Source organism: Pagrus major, chromosome 16, assembly GCF_040436345.1.
Source record: "Pagrus major chromosome 16, Pma_NU_1.0".
NCBI lineage: Eukaryota > Metazoa > Chordata > Actinopteri > Spariformes > Sparidae > Pagrus > Pagrus major.
In genome coordinates, this window is record NC_133230.1 from 342,709 (window position 1) to 363,561 (window position 20,853).

At 46.1% G+C, this 20,853-nt stretch overlaps 1 protein-coding gene across 1 annotated transcript; it reads left to right on the forward strand.

Annotated features, from left to right (window-relative positions):
* Nucleotides 1–2,084: 2,084 nt before the first annotated feature.
* On the forward strand, nucleotides 2,085–19,914 carry baz1a (bromodomain adjacent to zinc finger domain, 1A). The gene is made up of 28 exons (XM_073483361.1): nucleotides 2,085–2,651; nucleotides 3,514–3,792; nucleotides 4,649–4,810; nucleotides 5,126–5,233; nucleotides 6,149–6,236; nucleotides 7,077–7,199; nucleotides 7,394–7,633; nucleotides 7,731–7,826; nucleotides 7,991–8,129; nucleotides 8,649–8,780; nucleotides 8,893–9,213; nucleotides 9,293–9,458; nucleotides 12,413–12,520; nucleotides 12,639–12,712; nucleotides 12,817–12,926; nucleotides 13,035–13,270; nucleotides 13,370–13,590; nucleotides 14,256–14,386; nucleotides 14,471–14,616; nucleotides 14,719–14,936; nucleotides 15,105–15,187; nucleotides 15,289–15,453; nucleotides 15,631–15,848; nucleotides 15,921–16,082; nucleotides 16,175–16,353; nucleotides 16,497–16,696; nucleotides 16,828–16,915; nucleotides 17,282–19,914. Exons 1-28 carry the CDS (start codon nucleotides 2,539–2,541, stop codon nucleotides 17,455–17,457), a joined length of 4,482 nt encoding a protein of 1,493 aa, XP_073339462.1. The 5' UTR covers nucleotides 2,085–2,538; the 3' UTR covers nucleotides 17,458–19,914.
* The last annotated feature ends 939 nt before the right edge of the window (nucleotides 19,915–20,853 follow it).

Genomic DNA, 20,853 nt, shown 5'->3' on the forward strand with positions numbered 1-20,853 from the left:
AACATGTAGAACACACACACAGTAACATGTAGAACACACACACAGTAGCATGTAGAACACACACACAGTAACATGTAGAACACACACAGTAACATGTAGAACACACACAGTAACATGTAGAACACACACAGTAACATGTAGAACACACACAGTAACATGTAGAACACACACAGTAGCATGTAGAACACACACACAGTAACATGTAGAACACACACAGTAACATGTAGAACACACACAGTAACATGTAGAACACACACAGTAACATGTAGAACACACACAGTAACATGTAGAACACACACACAGTAGCATGTAGAACACACACACAGTAACATGTAGAACACACACACAGTAACATGTAGAACACACACACAGTAGCATGTAGAACACACACACACACACACACAGTAACATGTAGAACACACACACAGTAACATGTAGAACACACACAGCAACATGTAGAACACACACAGTAACATGTAGAACACACACAGTAACATGTAGAACACACACACAGTAACATGTAGAACACACACACACACAGTAACATGTAGAACACACACACACACAGTAACATGTTAACACACACACACAGTAACATGTAGAACACACACAGTAACATGTAGAACACACACACAGTAGCATGTAGAACACACACACAGTAACATGTAGAACACACACACAGTAACATGTAGAACACACACACAGTAACATGTAGAACACACACAGCAACATGTAGAACACACACAGTAACATGTTAACACACACACACAGTAACATGTAGAACACACACAGTAACATGTAGAACACACACACACACAGTAGCATGTAGAACACACACACACAGTAACATGTAGAACACACACACACAGTAACATGTAGAACACACACACAGTAACATGTAGAACACACACACAGTAACATGTAGAACACACACAGTAACATGTAGAACACACAGTAACATGTAGAACACACACACAGTAACATGTAGAACACACACAGTAACATGTAGAACACACACAGTAACATGTAGAACACACACAGTAACATGTAGAACACACAGTAACATGTAGAACACACACACAGTAACATGTAGAACACACACAGTAACATGTAGAACACACACACAGTAACATGTAGAACACACACAGTAACATGTAGAACACACAGTAACATGTAGAACACACACAGTAACATGTAGAACACACAGTAACATGTAGAACACACACACAGTAACATGTAGAACACACACACAGTAACATGTAGAACACACACAGTAACATGTAGAACACACACAGTAACATGTAGAACACACAGTAACATGTAGAACACACACACACACACACAGTAACATGTAGAACACACACACAGTAACATGTAGAACACACACAGTAACATGTAGAACACACACACACAGTAACATGTAGAACACACACAGTAACATGTAGAACACACACACACAGTAACATGTAGAACACACACACACACAGTAACATGTAGAACACACAGTAACATGTAGAACACACACACAGTAACATGTAGAACACACACACAGTAACATGTAGAACACACACACAGTAACATGTAGAACACACACAGTAACATGTAGAACACACACACACAGTAACATGTAGAACACACACAGTAACATGTAGAACACACAGTAACATGTAGAACACACACACAGTAACATGTAGAACACACACAGTAACATGTAGAACACACACACACAGTAACATGTAGAACACACACACAGTAACATGTAGAACACACACACACAGTAACATGTAGAACACACACACACAGTAACATGTAGAACACACACACAGTAACATGTAGAACACACACACAGTAACATGTAGAACACACACAGTAACATGTAGAACACACACACACAGTAACATGTAGAACACACACAGTAACATGTAGAACACACACACACAGTAACATGTAGAACACACACAGTAACATGTAGAACACACACACACAGTAACATGTTGACACCATATCGTTTCTGTAAATGAGCTTCAGCTGAGTGAACACTGAGTTGTCCGAGTTCTGAGCGGGTCCGTGAAGTGGATGAAAACTTGGTCAACAAGCCGCCGCTGCTCCGCTCGGCTCAGCTCGGCTCGGCTCAGCTCGGCTCGGGACTTGTTCTTCAACATTCACCGCGGATTATCTCCTCATCGTTACACAACTCGGTGAAGCGGGTCAGAGAAGTGTTCGTGCGGACTTGTAGAGGGTGAGGGCGGAGGGAGACGTGTGTTTGTGTAGTTTTGGGCTCAAACAGACAGTTTGTGTCGGACAGTGAACGTCTCATTTCCATGCGGGCAGATTAACAGCGGCGGTAACAAAAGAGCCGCGCCGCCTCGCGCTCCTTCTGCTCGGTGGATGCTCCGGTCCTCCGGGCTCAGGGCTCCGGTTCGGGTCTGAGGGTGGACTTTGGTTTGTTGTGGGTCACTTTGGCTCTCAGGTTCGGTCTTTGTGACTCGGTTTCCCTCCTTTTTTTCAAAGTGCTGCCGCCGGTGAAGCGGAGCTGAAATGCCGCTCCTCCACAGAAAAGCCTTCCTCCGACAGAAACCTCCGGCGGACCTGCGGCCGGACGAGGAGGTCTTCCTCTGCAAGATCACACACGAGATCTTCAGGAGCTACGAGTAAGTGTCCCAACTCACCTGTCTCACCTGGACGGAGGCCAGAGAGCCGCTGGAGTCCACTTTGACTGACAGTTGGTCGGCTGGCAAACTTCCAGACAAGAAACAGAGAACCAAGTTTACTGAGAGTGAAAAATCTAACTTGTACAGGCGAGAAAGTGTCTGAGAACAGGTGGAGAACAGGTCAGGACAGGTGTGTGATGTCAGGAGGGGACAGGTGAGCTGTTAAAGCTAAGCTAACCGAGCTAAAGAGAGTTGGCGGCTGTTAGCAGAGTTAGCTAACAAGCTGTCAGCCGTTAGCTCGCTGTTAGCCGTTAGCTGATGACACAGGCCGCTGTCTGTCACTGAGCTCTGTGTCAATAAAGTTTGAACACCTGCTGAGGGGCTGCTCACCTGTTCCAGCTACAGTACAGGTGATGTCTGTCAGGTCACCATCACACGTCTGACTGAAGGAATAAACTCAGATTTATAAGAAAAGAACTCAAAGAACCTGAAATATAAAGTCAGAGTTTGTGATTATTGATCATCTGTTGATTGATTTCTTTATTTTCAGCCTCTTCAGAACTTCTTCTGACACCTCAGATGTGTGTGAAGAACTAAAAACCAACATCAGACTGATTGTTAATGAGTTTAAAGTTTGTCCTCAAACTGAAATATAAAGTCAGAGTTTGTGATTATTGATCAGATGTTGGAACTGAAAACCAACATCAGACTGATAATCAATGAGTTCAGTTTGAAGATGAAGTGCTCCTCAGTGGAAGTTCTGTGTTGGTGAAGAGAATAAAAAGTTATTGATCTCAGATCTGTGTTGTTGTTGATGTGTGACAGGAGGTCTCACTCCTCTCCTCTCCTCCTGTCTCCGCAGTGAGTTCTTTGAGCGGACCATCCTGTGCAACAGTCTGGTGTGGAGCTGTGCTCTGACGGGGCGAGCGGGCCTCACCTACCTGGAGGCGGTGGAGAGCGAGCGGCGGGCGAAGCAGAGCCTGCAGAGCTTCCCTCCGTCTCTGGTGGTGCCTCTGCTCCACCTGGCCGCCCTGAGCCACCGCTGCAGGCTGACGGAGCTCTGCGAGGACGTCTACGTCTTCGTCAAAGACCGCTTCTTCCCCGGAGAGACAGTGGACGTCACGGGACGCAACGGAGCCCGGTACGGAGACATGACAACCCTACACGAGTTATCGTTAGTCACAGAGGAGAGAAGAGTGGGAACATTAAATATGATTCAGCTACAACAGTTTGTATTCATCAGTTTTAATGAGGTAATAACACAAACTGGCTCCATCAGTGAATAAACAAGCTGTTCTCAGGGGAAAATAAGGTCCCACAACACTGTTTGAAGATAGAAAGGTGGCAGGGTCCGCCACATATAAACAAAGAGAGTTTGTTTATTTAGTTTGAGTCAGTAAAGATGTTTCCCTTCTCATTATAAAACTACAGAGTGCTCCTTTAATATTTACATGAAGAATTGAATTAATGTTTCAGATTTGTGGTTAAAATGTAGAAATGAAGGATCTTGTTCTGATGAAAGAAGCAGGTCAGAGTTTCAACGAAGGAGCGTAAGAAAAAACCTGCAGCCATTTGTGTTTGAGGTGCATTCAAGTGCACTAAATAAAATCATCCAGCAGAGTTTCTGTGCTGACAAACGACCAGGAAACATTTATCAAAGAAGCAGAATGAAGAGTTTAAAACTTAAACGGTTTAAAGACACAGTTCAGCCAAAAAGTAAAATCCAGTCATTATCTCCTCCCCCCACGTTGAAGGGAAGTCAGGTGAAGTTTGAACAAACTCCAAAACTCCATTAAAACTTTGCTGAGTTAGCTGTTAGCACTTCCTGTTAGCAGTGAACCTGTGGATGTACAGACAACTATCACTGGATCACTGTGATACTGAAGAAAACTTAAAAACATGATGTTTCTCATGAATCCTCAATTTCTGTGTGTGTGTGTGTGTGTGTGTGTGTGTGTGTGTGTGTGTGTGTGTGTGTGTGTGTGTGTGTGTGTCAGGCATGTGTGTGAGATCCTGCAGGTTCACTCTCCTCACTCGAGCGCTAACGGAGCGCCGGCTGCTAACGGCCACAACAAACCAGCTGGGGGCGACACCATCGTCATCAGCGACAGTGACGACGAGAGCAGCGCCTTCCAGAGTCCCAGTGCTCAGGTCAACGGGTCAGTAGGTCAAAGGTCACCTGGTCCTGTGGGGTTTAACCGACAGCTCGTGTCTCCAGGTGTCTCCAGGTGTCTCCAGGTCCAGATCCTTCAGAGGGAGCAGTGAGCCGTCTGATTAATGACCTCGAGTGATGTCACATGAGTCAGTTGAAGTTAGAAACAGACAGTTTGTTGTTGTGAGTTATAAAGACGTCTGCTGCAGGCTGATAACAACTGTCAGAGGGAGAGGTGCACTGTGGGTAATGTAGGCAGCAGGGTCTGACAAAATAAGAGAGGATAGAGAGTTAATGATCTGTGTGTGTGTGTGTGTGTCAGCAGGAAGAAGAAGCCTCTGAGTCCGTCAGTGTTCAAATACACAGTGAGGATGATGATGATGAAGGGCGAACACAGAGAACCCTTCACTGTTAAAGCCAATCAGATCAGGTGAGACTGTGACATCATCCATTCTGTGTGTGTGTGTGTGTGTGTGTGTGTGTGTGTGTGTGTGTGTGTTTTCCTGCTGTCTGTGCTCTCAGCTCTGAGATGATGATGATGATGATGGTAGATCACCGCCAATCGTCAATATCAGGGAGTAAAAACATTCAGATATTGATCAATCGGCTCATTAAACAGTTTAATATAAACTTTATTGATTTGTTTGAAGCTGTTAATTTAAATATTAATACATTTTGACACTTAAATTACAAATAAAACTAATCGATTACTTCAAGTAACTATTACTCTGACATAAAAAGCTTTCCTCTTTTACAACATGTCTGATACTGATAGATCTGATCAGCCGATATTGATCGATCAGTCTATCAGTCAGGCCATTGATGGACAGTCAGCAGGTTTGTTACTGTTAACATCTACAGGAGTGTCTGTTCATCTGATCAGCTCAGTCACCTTTATTGATTAGCTCACATTACTGATCAGTATATATTAAAGAGGAGGTTTAAAGAGCGCCCTCTGCTGGAGGATGGGGAGATAACTTCAAACTCTCTGTGATTAGAGACTGCAAGTTTGAATTCAGACAGATAATCAATTAATCGATTAGTGTCGACTGTAATGAAACCGTCTCCGCTCTGTGACGATCTGAAGAAGTGTGCGACCAAACACTGATCAATTAATCCAGAACAATAACCGACAGATGAATCGACAGTGAAAATTCTTTGTCACTGCTGGAGGACGAACTGATCCTCAGTGGACCGGACCTGCTTCAGGACCGGATCACTCTGCTGCTTTGAAGAAGATTTAATGTGAACCAGAAGCAAACAAACGTTTTCAGTTTCTTATAAACTCTCCAGATGTTTGATGTCAGCTGATCGTCTGTGTGAATGTTGATGTTTGTGTGTTCAGTCGTAGGAAGTCCACAGTGTCCAGAGAGAGACTGAAGCTGCTCTTCAAACAACACTGTGAACCTCAGAACGGGACCATCGTACTCAAGGTGAGAATATTAATACGCCACAATGATAAACACATGAGGTGATGAGGCGTTCAGACCAAACACCAGGTGAATCATCTGCAGGTCCACAATATAACAAAGTTATCATTCACACATCCTCTGAGCTGAAAACACTGAACTGGAGGATTTGTTGTGACGTTGTGTCTGAAAGTATCAGCGCTGACGTTCACACTGACGTCATGACGTTAACGTCGCTGATCTCCAGACATTCATGAACAACAGTGGAGGATAATAATCAGTAAGGTTGCCGCCTGCAGACACACACAGCTGTATGATAACACATCTACTGTACTGAGACAGGACAACTAAAGAGCTGGTGGGAGGAAAGTGAGCGAGGAAGTCGGACTACCTGGTAAGTCATGGAAATATGTCTCAGCACAGCTCTGATCGATCTGAACAAACATTTTAAACGTAGTTCGCTTGTTGTCTGGCCGACAGACCTGACGCAGAATCATGATGTTGTTATTTCAGCTTCTGATCCGTTTATTGAGTCGGAACACAGAGAACCTCTTTGTTCTGGTTCAGACTGACAGATTCATTCAGTCTCCGTCTACCTGCTGCTCACAGTTACTATTTATTGATTTTAATTTTGATCTCAGTGGAGACAGACGCTCTGCAGCTGAGACCTGGACACCGGTCAGCCTCAGGTCGAGCTGGAAGCTGCCGTCAACCAGACGCTGAAACTCGAAAATAATTAATAATCCTGCGATCAAACTCGCGTTCTCTTCACGTTTGGTCTGAACGCACCATATGACCTGTTAATGACTTCCTGTGCGTTGACGATGACTTCCTGTGTGTTGACGATCACTTCCTGTCTCTCAGTCCTCCACAGTGATGAAGTACGGTCTGTCTGAACAAACGTTCTCTCAGTTCTTCCCTGATGAGCCCCCCCTGTTCCCCTTCAGCCCCCCCTCTAAAGGCGGAGGGCGGGGCTCACCTGGACAGGTGAGCGATGTCGCTCCACTGATTTAAGTTTAATGTGTGTAAACTGTTTGTAAAATGTGTGACCCAGCCGTCTGATCAGTGATCAAGTGTTATGAAATGTTTCTAATCAATAATGTGAGCTGATGGTCAGTGAAGTGTCGCAGGTTCATCTGGATGTTACATTCACAGTCTGTGATGTCGTGATGCGTTCACAGGCCGGCTCGTCGCTGCTCAAGGCAGCAGAGAAGCTGAAGCTACTGCAGCAGAGGGAGGAGATGGCTGCAGCCGCTCAGGACAAGGCTCGACTGAAGAAGGAGAAGGAGGAGGCTCAGGAGGCCAAGAGGAGGGATAGGGAGGACAGAGAGAGGCTGAAGGAGGAGCACAGGAGGAGGTTTGAGGAGGAGAAACAGAGGAGGAGGGAGGAGAAGGAGCGCAGGAAGCTGGAGAAGGAGAAGGTGAGTTTTATACTTTATTTTATTCTAAAATTAAAATCTAATCAATCAATAAAATCAAAGTGTCTGAGAGCTGAGACGTCTTTAATCTGATCTTCAGGAGCGAGAGAAGCTGAAGGAGGAGAAGAAGAAGTACGCAGAACGTCTGAAACTGTGGAACAAACCCAGAGAAGACATGGAGTGTGAAGACCTGAAGGTCAGTGAACGCACCACAGAGCAGTCACTCTGTTCCCATCTGTTCGTTTGTACAAATAAAGTTTGATTGAACCATTAATGCAGAAGGATGAAGTAATGAACCTGCAGGTCTGTGAGTGTTCTCCTCTGAACCAGGTTCTGTTTCTGTGTGTGCTGGTCCTACAGGAGCTACCCAGTCCGGTTCCAGTGAGGACTCGTCTTCCAGCCGAGCTCTTTGGGGACGCTCTGATGGTTCTGGAGTTCCTGCGGGCCTTCGGCGAGGTCTTTGACCTGAAGGACGAGTTCTCCGACGGAGTCTCTCTGGGTTAGAACACAGATTCTCCTAACAGAATTAGACCAGGACCCTGTGGTTCCTTAGAGGGTTCTGCTCCCAGTCCGGTTGACTCTGGTGCTGGTGCAGTGTGATCATTAGGATTTGTGATATGTCACTTCTGATGGATGTTTCAGACGTTCTCGTGGTTCTAGTGAAGGCCTGGGAGGTTTTTATCTTTAACTTAACAAATGTTCTTCAGGTTTGCTGAAAGTTTAGGTTCTAAACGGTTCTCGCAGGATCTAGAAGCTGAGTGGCTTCAATTGATGGTTTTCAAGGGCCTCACAGATGTTCTACAGGTGTTTTAGTTCTGACAGTTTCTAGAGCTATAATGTGATTAAATACACATTCTGTTCTCTGAAAGTTAAGGTTCTTCTTATAGGTTCTCCCTTTCTGCAGAGGTTCTGGTGGTCGTGATGGTTCTAGCAGATGTTGTGTTTGTTCTCACAGATGTTAAGTTGGTTCTATCAGATGTTCCTTCTGTTCTGACAGATATTCTCTCTTTGTCCTCAGAGGTTCTAGAGGAGGCTCTGGTGGGTTCCGACCCTGAAGGTCCTCTGTGTGAGCTGCTGTTCTTCTTCCTGTCGGCCATCTTTCAGGCTCTGGCCGAGGAGCAGGAGGAGATGGCCAAAGACCAAGCTGAAGGTACACACACACACACACACACACACACACACACACACACACACACACACACACACACACACACACAACGTGTGTATATTGTGTGTATAATGTGTGTATTGTTTATGTGCAGACCTGTCGGAGGCTCTGGATGACGACTGTGATGTCACTCAGTCAGCTCTGAGTGCCGTTGCCTCATTGGCTGCGGCCTGGCCTCAGCTGCATCAGGGCTGCAGTCTGAGGAAGTTGGACCTGGACAGCTGCACGCTGTCAGAGATCCTGCGGCTGCACATCCTGGCGTCCGGTGCCGACTGTTACCACGGCAACGCCAAGTTCCGCTACCAGAAGCAGGGTGGCTTCATGCTGACGGACGACCCGTGTGTCGAGCTGCGATTGGCCGAACCAGCGCTGCTGAAGAAGCTGTCAGGCACGGCGGTGTACGACCTGACACCAGGTCAGACAGTAACAAATGATTCAGATAGTTATTGATCAGTTATTGATCAGTTATTGATCAATGATTGATATGTTTAAAGGGGAGAAGCTGAAGATCCTACAGGCTCTGGTGGGGAAGCTGCTGACCTTGGCATCCAGCAGAGACCTGATTGAAGACTGTGTGGAGGATCAAAGAGCTGCCAAACAGGAACTGAGAGAAATCAGAGCCGAACAACACCGCCGCGACAGAGAGGAGGCCGCACACAGGTATACACACAGTATACACAGGTATACACACAGTATACACAGGTATACACACAGTACACACAGTATACACGGGTATACACACAGTATACACAGAGGAATACACACAGTATACACGGATATACACACAGTATACACAGGTATACACACAGTATACACAGGTATACACACAGTACACACAGTATACACGGGTATACACACAGTATACACAGAGGAATACACACAGTATACACGGATATACACACAGTATACACAGGTATACATACAGTATACACAGAGGAATACACACAGTATACACAGAGGAATACACACAGTATACACCGGTACACACAGTATACACAGAGGTATACACACAGTAGACACAGTATACACAGAGGTAAACACACAGTAGACACACAGTTTACACAGAGGTAAACACACAGTAGACACAAAGCAAGGCAAGTTTATTTGTATAGCACAATTCAGACACAAGGCAACTCAAAGTGCTTTACAGGCGCATACAATTACAGTAAAAGCATTTAAAATACATTAAAACAAAACATTAAAACAAGTTAAGAAATAGGAAAGTAGGCTAAAATAGAATAGGTTTCCTGCGCCAGCTTCCTGGTTTTTGCTGGATTTACCTTCCATTGTTCTACTTGTCACTCGTCCCAGTGTACTTTATATTTATCCTTTAGACCCGGTCATCACCGTGAATTCAGTTTGTTTACGCTACGTACACACAGTATACACAGAGGTAAACACACAGTAGATGCACAGTATACACAGAGGTATACATGTATACCTATACCTATAGTATACACAGAGGTATACATGTATACCTATACCTATAGTATACACAGAGGTATACATGTATACCTCTGTGTATACTATAGGTATAGGTATACATGTGTATACTGTGCATCTACTGTGTGTAAACAACTGTATACACAGAGGTATACACAGAAGTGTATACACAGGTATACACAGAAGTCTATATACACAGGTATACACAGAAGTTTATACACACAGTATACACAGAAGTGTATACACAGAAGTGTATACAAAGAAGTGTATACACAGAAGTGTGTACACACAGTATACACAGAAGTGTGTACACACAGTATACATAGAAGTGTATACACAGAGGTATACACAGAAGTGTATACACAGAGGTATACACAGAAGTGTATACACACAGTATACACAGAGGTATACACACAGTAGACACAGTATACACAGAGGTATACACACAGTATACACAGAGGTATACACAGAGGTATACACACAGTAGACACAGTATACACAGAGGTATACACACAGTATACACAGAGGTATACACAGAGGTATACACACAGTAGACACAGTATACACAGAGGTATACACACAGTATACACAGAGGTAAACACAGAGGTATACACACAGTAGACACAGTATACACAGAGGTATACACACAGTATACACAGAGGTATACACACAGTATACACAGAGGTAAACGCACAGTAAACACAGAGGTATACATGTATACCTCTGTGTATACTGTGCGTCTACTGTGTGTAAACAGAGGTATACACAGAAGTGTATACACACAAGTATACACAGAAGTGTATACACACAAGTCTACACAGAAGTGTATACACACAAGTATACACAGAAGTGTATACACACAAGTATACACAGAAGTGTATACACACAAGTATACACAGAAGTGTATACACACAAGTATACACAGAAGTGTATACACACAAGTATACACAGAAGTGTATACACACAAGTATACATAGAAGTGTATACACACAGGTACACACAGAAGTGTATACACAGAAGTGTATACACACAGGTATACACAGAAGTGTATACACACAGGTATACACAGAAGTGTATACACACAGGTATACACAGAAGTGTATACACTTCTGTGTATACACACAGGTACACACAGAAGTGTATACACACAGGTACACACAGAAGTGTATACACACAGGTATACACAGAAGTGTATACACAGCAGAGCATGTGAGCGGAGCGGACCGGGTGAAAATTTCCACTCCTCGCTCACAGATCTGTCAATTTGCGCCGCTCGTCAGCTCCGCCTGGTTCTGCGCATTCTCCGCTCTGCTCCACTCCATCAAAAATTTTATCCTGCTCCACTCGCTCACCACTCCGCTCAAAAAAAACCAAACTGCATCGTACAACCCTCACCTGTAATCTTCTATTCACAAATAAAACATGAGCTTGGCCGAACATTACTACACATACAAAACGTATTTTTTACTAGCATTAGCGACTAGCTCACCTTTTGATTTAGCAGTGTGTTCCTGTAGTAGACTGCTGTGTTTCCGAGAAATGTGTCTTTTTAGACTCTATACCAACTGCAACAATGTTGCTGCATTCTTTTTCTTGTTCCACATTATCCCCATCTGTTACTTTTACAGGAATAGTACACTTGTATGACTTCTCAGTTTCTTTTCTGAAGTACACAGTAAACTCCATAGTTTTGAAAGAAAATAGTGTGGGTGTGTGCGCAGGTGCAAAGATGCATTCAGGGTGGGGCATGAGCGACCGGAGCGAAATTGGAGCGAGAGATGAGGCTCCGCTCCACCTTTCAAAAAAAAAAAAGCCGCTCCTCACTCAACACAAAATCCTTCCGCTCCACGCTCTGCTCCGCTCATATGCTCTGATACACAGAAGTGTATACACAGTATACACACAAGTGTATACACAGTATACACACAAGTGTATGCACACAGTATACACACAAGTGTATAGTATACACACAAGTGTATAGTATACACACAAGTGTATAGTATACACACAAGTATACACAGAGGTATACACAAGTATACACACAGGTATATAAACAGGTGTATACAGAGGTATACACACAGGTGTATATACACAGGTACATTGTATTAAAGATCAATCAGGACAACATTGAGAAGCAGTGTCCTGATGTGTCCGTCCTTCTCCTCCTTCAGGGTTCGTCTTCGCAAAGAGGAGAAGCTGAGGGAGCAGGAGCAGAGGATGAAGGAGAAGGAGGAGAGACTGAAGGAGCAGGAGGTGAAGGGAGGACTCCAAACTAACAGGTAGTGGAGAAACTGGTAGCATCTAATTTACTGAACAGTCACATTAAATTCATTTTATTTGAGCTGTTATTAAGTTTATTATAATAAATGTCCTTCTGATTTGTTAACATGTTGACAGTGAGACTCCTGTAGAACAAAACACTGAAGAAGACGAGGCGCAAAACTCTTCATTTAACAAGAAGAAGATGAAAGGTAGATAAATGAATCACTGTAACTTTACCTCGACTGATTTTCATTCTCTCTCGTGATGCACCGTGATGCATCGTGATGAGTCATGGTTGTCGTCTCTCCTGCAGCTAAACTGAACCAGAAAGAGAAACAGCAGCTGATGACCTCTGACCCCAAGCCCTCGTCCTGCCCCCCCACCAGCCTGACTGCAGAGGAGCTGGAGAGCGAGCAGGAGAAGGTTAGAAACTGACTCATTAACCACACATCTAATTATTGATCAACTCATGTTTTACTGAGCTGATCGATCACAGTGTGATCTGAACGTCGTGTTCGTCTCACCTCGCAGGTTCGAGAGCTGCTGGAGCGGATTCAGAAGGCGGCGGCCTGCACCTGCCTGCTGCCTCTGGGCAGAGATCGCCTGTACCGCCGCTACTGGCTCCTCCCCTCAGCCTCCACCCTGTTTGTGGAGGAGGACTGCTTCGGCCTGACGGAGGACATGCTGGAACCGAACCCCAAACCTGCGCAGGATGCCACCATCAAGATGGAGGACGAGGAGGTGAAGGAGGAGCCTGCAGAAGGAAGGTAGGTGACTGCGTCTCCTTCTGGTCCGGAGTGTGAGGCATGAGGAGCTCAGGTGTTCAGTGATGTTTCTAATGGTCATTAATACTTCCTGCTGTACAGTGCTGGCTCAAGCCCCGCCCCCCTCCACACATGTGGGCCGCCTGTCAAACGTCCCAACCAATGGTCTTTCTACAACTCAGTGGAGGAGGTGGATCAGCTGATCGAGGCCCTGAACCCCCGAGGTCACCGAGAGAGCAGCCTGAAGGAGGCGCTGCTGCAGGAGAGGGAGAGACTGCAACACCTGCTGCAGGACTATGACCGAAACAAGTACAGCCATACAGGTAAATGTATACAGGTACATATGCACCGATCAGGCATAACATTATGACCACCTGCCTAATATTGTGAAGGTTCCCCTTGTGCAGCCAAAACAGCTCTGACCTGTCAAGACATGGACTTAAAACACTCTGAGGGGGTCCTGTGGTGCCTGGCACCAAGGCGTTTTATAGTGGGTCCTCTGGGTCCTGTATGTTGGGGGGTGGGGCCTCCATGGATCAGACCTGCTCCAGCACGTCTTACAGATGCTCGATCAGATGGGATCCGGGGAATTTGGAGGCCCGGTCAACACCTCGGGCCCTTTATTGTGTTCCTCGAGCTGTTCCTGAGCAGTGTTTGCAGTGTGTCAGGGCACATTGTCCTGCTGGGGGGCCACTGCCATCGGGTAGTGTTGTTGTGATGAGGGAGTGTACTTGGTCCACAACAGTGTTTTGATGGGTGGTGGTGTCAAGTGGCATTCACATGAATGGCAGCACCCGAGGTTTCCCAGCAGAACATCACACTGTGATGAGATGATCAATGTTATTCACGTCACCTGTCAGTGGTTTTAATGTTGAGGCTGATCGCTGTATACAGGTACATGTATACAGGTGAATACACACAGGAGGTATATGCACTCAGGTATACTACTTGTAAAGTACCTGTAAACACACCTGTGGTGTTTGTCCAGATCACCCAGAGTCGTCCCGATCTGTCCCAGAATGCACTGCTTCAGCTGAGACTCTGATGGAGGGCAGACTGAGAGACCTGCTGCTGGACATCGAGGACCGGATCCACCAGGGAACTCTGGGAACTCTGAAGGTAAACACACACCTGGTGGTGAACAGTAGACACAGCAGCTGACATCACACTCACCTGTCTTTCTGTCTGTATGTCTGTGTTCAGGTGATGGACAGACAGGTGTGGCGCTCAGCGCTGGAAGCAGGAAACTACGAGCTGCTGAGTTCCGATGGCCGAGAGAACGGAGGGATGAACGGAAGAGAGGAGGCCATGGAGGTGGACTCGCCTGCACACCTGAGAGCCAGAGACAGGTAACAAACATTCACACCTGAGAGCCAGAGACGGGTACTTCCTGTTTGCCTTCCTCCTCTTCCTGTGTCCATGTGTGTTTTAAATGTGTGTGTGTGTTTCAGGCTGCAGGAGCTGAAGGCCGACAGCGTGGCATCCTGCAGCGGCTCTGGGACTCCTCAGGTCGTCAGCAGCTCAGTACGAATCCTGGCTCAGGCCCTCGCTCACATTGAGCAAGGCATCGAGAGACGCTTCCTCAAAGCACCGCTGGGTGAGGATGACTCAAAGAAAGAGCAGAAGACGAAGAAGAACAAGAAGAAGGACGACGACCAGGCCAGTGACGGTACGACTTCCTGTTTAATACAACTCTGAACTGATGTCAGCAGAGTGACGTGAACCTTCACAGATGTCGTCATCATCACTGTCAGTGCTGCTGTCTGCCAGGAGACTCACACTGTCTGTCTGTTCTCCTGTCTGTGTCTGTCTGTCTCTCTTCCTGTCTGCCTGTCAGACGGCAGTGACAGCGGTCGGGTCAGTAAGACGGTATTGGAGCGATGGAGGGAGTCTCTGCAGTCCTGCTCAAGTCTGTCTCAGGTCAGACACGCACACGCGCGCACACACACACACACACACACACACACACACACACACTTCAGTCTTGACTGTGGGACTAACATGCTGATGTTTGTGTCCAGGTGTTTGTCCACCTGTCTAGTCTGGAGAGAAGCGTCCTCTGGTCTCGCTCCATCCTCAACGCTCGCTGTCGCATCTGCAGACGCAAAGGAGACGCTGACAACATGCTGCTGTGTGACGGCTGCGACCGAGGACACCACACCCACTGTCTGAGGCCCCGCCTCAAGGTAAATACAGGCCACACCCACCAGTCGGAAACTGTTAATGACTGTACAAAAACGGCAGGTCTTTACAGTGCTTTGGAGAGTTAGCCTGAATTAGAATCATGCTAACACTGTCACATGTTCTGGTTCTGATTCTGGTCTGGTTCTGTGGACTGTAACTGTCTGTCTGTTGTGTCTCAGTCGGTCCCAGAGGGCGACTGGTTCTGTCCAGACTGTCGACCCAAACAGAGATCTAGCCGCCTACCGTCCCGTCAACGCTCCTCTATCGACGAGGAGGAGGAAGAGGAGGATGAAGAAGAAGAAGAGGAGGAGGAGGAGGAGGAGGAGTCAGAAGAAGAAGAGGAGGAGTCAGAGGAAGAGGAGGAGTCAGAGGAGGACGAAGAAGAAGTCATCGTGAGGTAAGTGTGGAAATATTTCAGCTTCGTCCATCTGCTCTGAGATCAGCTCAAACAGCAGTTTATCTTCTGCAGCACCAAGAAGAGCTTGGCCCCGCCCCTGAAAGGCAAGAACCAACAGGCCACGCCCAAGGGCCAGCAGACCACGCCCAAAGGTCAACAGGCCACGCCCAAAGGTCAACAGGCCACGCCCAAGAGCAGCACGGCATCAGCAGGGAAGAATTCATCAGCCTCTAAGTCAGTATCTGTTTGTCTGGTCCCAGTTCATCGTACAGGATACCAGTTTACTTGAACTCTGATCCCAGTTTACTGATTCTGTCCAATCACAGATCCTCAGGGAAAAAAGCCACACCCCCCACCGTGAAGGCCAACACGGCGTCTGGAGGTAAACCTGCTGCCCGCTCTGGGAGTCGAGTCAGTGCCCGTCTGAGCCACGAAATCCTGCTGACAAACAGCAACAGCAAGACCTCATCTAGTCAGAGCGAGGCCCGCAAGAGACCGCCAACAGGTAAGGACCAATCAGCACACAGTATCGCCTGTCAACAGGTAAACAGCTGGTTTCAGACAGGTGTATGTGGAGCTCTTGTCTGAACTGAACCTTGATGTTAAACATCAGTAACACCAGTTGACCTTTCCCCTCTCCTCCCCCAGACGTGACTCCCCCTCCTAAACCCTCCAAACCCGTCCTCCCCCCTTCATCCTCCACCTGCTCCTCTTCGTCTTCGTCCAGTCGGCGCTCCTCCGGCAGGAACCACGGCGTCCACGAGCTGTCGGCCTGTGAGCAGCTAACGGTGGAGCTGGTCCGACATGAAGACAGCTGGCCCTTCATGAAGCTGGTGTCCAGGACTCAGGTACACACCTACACACACACACACACACACACACACACACACACACACACACACACACACACACACAGACCTACACACACACCTGGATACATATACTACACCTGTCTGTCTCTGTGTCCACCCGTCTGCAGGTCCCTGACTACTATGACATCATCAAAAAGCCAATTGCTCTGAGCACCATCAGAGAGAAAGTCAACAACTGTGAATATCAGACAGCAGGTGAGGACACACACACACACACACACACACACACACACACACACACACACACTGAAGAGTGAAACAGGAAGTCAGTTTTGAGCGACGGACCAACATGCCAGTTTTAGTCTGCTGCTAGATTTAAAGTTGGAAAATGTGTTTTTATTTCGCTGTGATAAAGGAAGTGGAACTGATGTCTGTCTGTCTGTCTCTCTACTTGTCTGTCTCTCTACCCGTCTGTCTCTCTACCCGTCTGTCTGTCTGTCTGTCTCTCTACCCGTCTGTCTGTCTGTCTCTCTACTTTTCTGTCTGTCTCTCTACCTGTCTGTCTGGCTCTCCACCTGTCTGTCTGTCTGTCTGTCTGGCTCTACCCGTCTGTCCCTCCAGGTGAGTTCGTCTCAGACGTGGACCTGATGTTCTCTAACTGTCTGCAGTATAATCCTCGTCACACTAACGAGGCGAAGGCCGGTCACCGCCTGCAGCAGTTCTTCCACTCAGAGCTCAGCAGACTCGGCCTATCAGAGCGCGGCCCCGCCCCGCCCGCCAAACGCTCCCGACACTGAACCAAACGCACCCTCTGACCTCAGCGTCAGGGATGAGACCTGGTCCCTCGTGACCTCTGACCCCTGTGACCTGTCAGTCTGTACTGTGATGAAACAGAGGTCAAAGGTCATGAAGATACAGTTCACCTGAGCTCACCTGAGACACACAGGTGTCTCCTCACTGATCAGCTGATCAAACCCTCCTGAGTCGATAGTGAAGTGTTAGTTTTCCTCTGACCTGCTGACTGACGCTCAGGTGTCTCCTCCTGTCTGTGTGGACGGACGGGGACATGTAGCAGACATTCCTGTGGTGCTGTAGGACAGACAGACTGACTGTAGAGACAGTCAGACAGACTGACAGTAGAGACAGACAGACGTAGAGACAGACAGACTGACTGTCTCTACAGTCAGACAGACTGACTGTAGAGACTGTCAGTCTGTCTGACTGTAGAGTCAGACAGACTGACAGTAGAGACAGACAGACAGACAGACTGTAAAGACAGACAGACAGTAGAGACAGTCAGACAGACAGACAGACAGACAGAGACAGTAGAGACAGACAGACAGACGACTGACTGTAGAGACAGACAGACAGACAGTTCTGAACCACTATATAAATAAACTGGAGCTCTGTACACTGACAGATTTCCCATCAGGCCGTCTGTCTCTCAGGGACTAAAGTTCACATGTTTTCTAAATGTGCAGCTGTTTATACTGAAGCAGGGCGTCACCATGGCAACAAGGGCTCAGGCTAAAGGTCACAACCTACAGAAGTCTGTGGAGGCCAAAATGAAATGTGATGTTCCTCCTGATGTGACAGAAATGAAACGGTGAATAATTACTGCCTGAACAAGACCGATAAGTTAGAGAGCTGTCAGCTGTGGCTCAGGGCCTTCTCCAGGAAGTGACCCTTGTTCAGCTGTTATCACCTGAGCCGAGGACAACACCTGCAGGTCATGTGACCACAGCTGAGCAAAGTCCAGAGATGCATCATGAAATCATGAAATGATTCATGGTGACGGCAGCAGGACTCTCCCAGTCTGATGCCTCAGTGTCATGACAAAAAGGTCCCATCCGAACAGATCCCATCACAAACGGATCCCATCGCAAACAGGTCCCATCACAAACAGGTCCCATCGCAAACAGGTCCCATCACAAACGGATCCCATCGCAAACAGATCCCATCGCAAACAGATCCCATCGCAAACAGATCCCATCGCAAACGGATCCCATCGCAAACAGATCCCATCGCAAACAGGTCCTATCGCAAACAGATCCCATCACAAACAGATCCCATCACAAACAGGTCCCATCGCAAACAGGTCCCATCGCAAACAGGTCCCATCGCAAACAGGTCCCATCACAAACAGATCCCATCGCAAACAGGTCCCATCGCAAACAGATCCCATCGCAAACAGATCCCATCGCAAACGGATCCCATCGCAAACAGATCCCATCGCAAACAGGTCCTATCGCAAACAGATCCCATCGCAAACAGGTCACATCAAATAGATCCCATCGCAAACAGATCCCATCGCAAACAGATCCCATCGCAAACAGATCCCATCGCAAACAGGTCCCATCACAAACAGATCCCATCGCAAACAGGTCACATCGCAAACAGGTCACATCGCAAACAGATCCCATCGTAAACAGGTCCCATCACAAACAGATCCCATCGGGACAGTTGTGTCACCTTCAGTTTGTTCGGGCAGTATTTAAATATTAACTGAAAACTGGATTTAAAAGGTTTATTTGTGTCGTCATCAGGAGACAAATAAAAAATGGAGACTTCCACAGATCATAACCTGAATATCTAACAATTAATGAAACATACAGGCCACGCCCCCGTCAACATGTTTCTTTATCAGTTAAAAGTAAAGATCAAAGTGGACAAACAGGAAGTCAACATTTAATCAGACAGGTGTTGACATTAAATCTCTGACAGGAAGTTTGTGACCTGCTGTGACAGAATGAAGCCTTAAAGGAGCAGTTCAACCTTTTATAAGTTCTGGTCTTTGTTTCAGTGAGACGTTCAGATGGATTCCCTCTCATGTATGAGTCAGGTTGTTCTTAGCTTAGCTTAGCTTAGCTTAGCATAATTACTGGACATGAGGTGATATTAATGATAACAGAGAATAACACGTACTGTTCCTTTAAGAGTCGGAGCTGCTGTGGCCTCTGTGATTTGTAGTTTTTGTATTTTGACTACTGCAATGTTTTTCCTGCTTTAGGCTGATTAGTTCTTCTTCTGTGGTGTTAGAGTGTGTGTGTGTGTGTGTGTGTGTGTGTGTGTGTGTGTGTGTGTGTGGAGGTCAGCTGTAGACACTACACTGGAGCTGCTGAGCCTCCTGCTGTCTATTTATTTAGTTGATTTCTTTATTTATGACTGATAGCCGCCGTCTGCCTCCTGATGCTCCTCATGTTTCTTTTTGTTTTCATGTACAAATAATAAGAATAAATGACTTTTTATAACCAGCTGCTGCTTCTTGTTGTAGTTATTATGTAGAGTCTCTGAGAGATGTAAAACATGAGTTTTGAGAAAGAAAAACATCCTCAAACAAGAAACAGAAAAAATAACATTTTCGTCCTAAAAAGTCAATAAACAATAATTTGATTGTCACATTTTATTTCTGACTTAACTGAACTTTCCCAAATGACTCTTATTCTAATAGTTTTTCTGCAGTAATGTCAGTATTCACTCCTTTCACACATTTTCTTACTTTATTTTTACTATCACATTTATATTTCTCGCAGCTGTCGCCTGGTGACATCATCTTCTAAATGTTTTTATTGTCTTGTGATGAGAAACTTGAAGCCAGAGATGAAAGAAATACTCAGTTTTAGTAAAATCAGACTGAGTCAGATGGAAGAACAACAGTTATAGATAAAAAACATAAGTAATAAGACTTTATACACTATGGGTCTTAGAGATATGAGAGGACAGCTGAGCATGATAAAAACATCAGTGGTTGAAATATAAAGTATATATAAAAATTAATACCAAAATGTAGAAATAGATTAGTTACACTACCAGAAGTACAAGTACTTGTTTCATTACAATTTTCAATTCAATTCAATTCAAAGGAGCTTTATTGGCATGAAAGTTTAACAACAATGTTGCCAAAGCATCAAAACACAACTCGTCCAAACACTCGGACAGAACACAACAAATAACACAAACACAACACCAAGATTGATTTACATTAATTATATATACAGTGTGTGCGTGTGTGTGCGTGTGTGTGCATGTGTGTGCATGTGTGTGTCTGTCTGTGTGTGTCTGTGTGTGTGCGTGTGTCTGTGTGTGTGTGTGTGTCTGTGTGTGTGTGCGTGTGTCTGTGTGTGTGTGTGTGTGTGCGTGTGTCTGTGTGTGCGTGTGTCTGTGTGTGTGTGTGTGCCTGTGTGTGTGTGCGT

Coding starts and splice junctions, on each gene's coding strand:
- baz1a (XM_073483361.1), top strand. CDS start 2,539: ATGCCGCTCCTCCACAGAAAAGCCTTCCTCCGACAGAAACCTCCGGCG. Junction 12,521..12,638: donor GGAGGACTCCAAACTAACAG/GTAGTGGAGAAA, acceptor ACATGTTGACAG/TGAGACTCCTGTAGAACAAA. Junction 14,617..14,718: donor CACCTGAGAGCCAGAGACAG/GTAACAAACATT, acceptor TGTGTGTTTCAG/GCTGCAGGAGCTGAAGGCCG.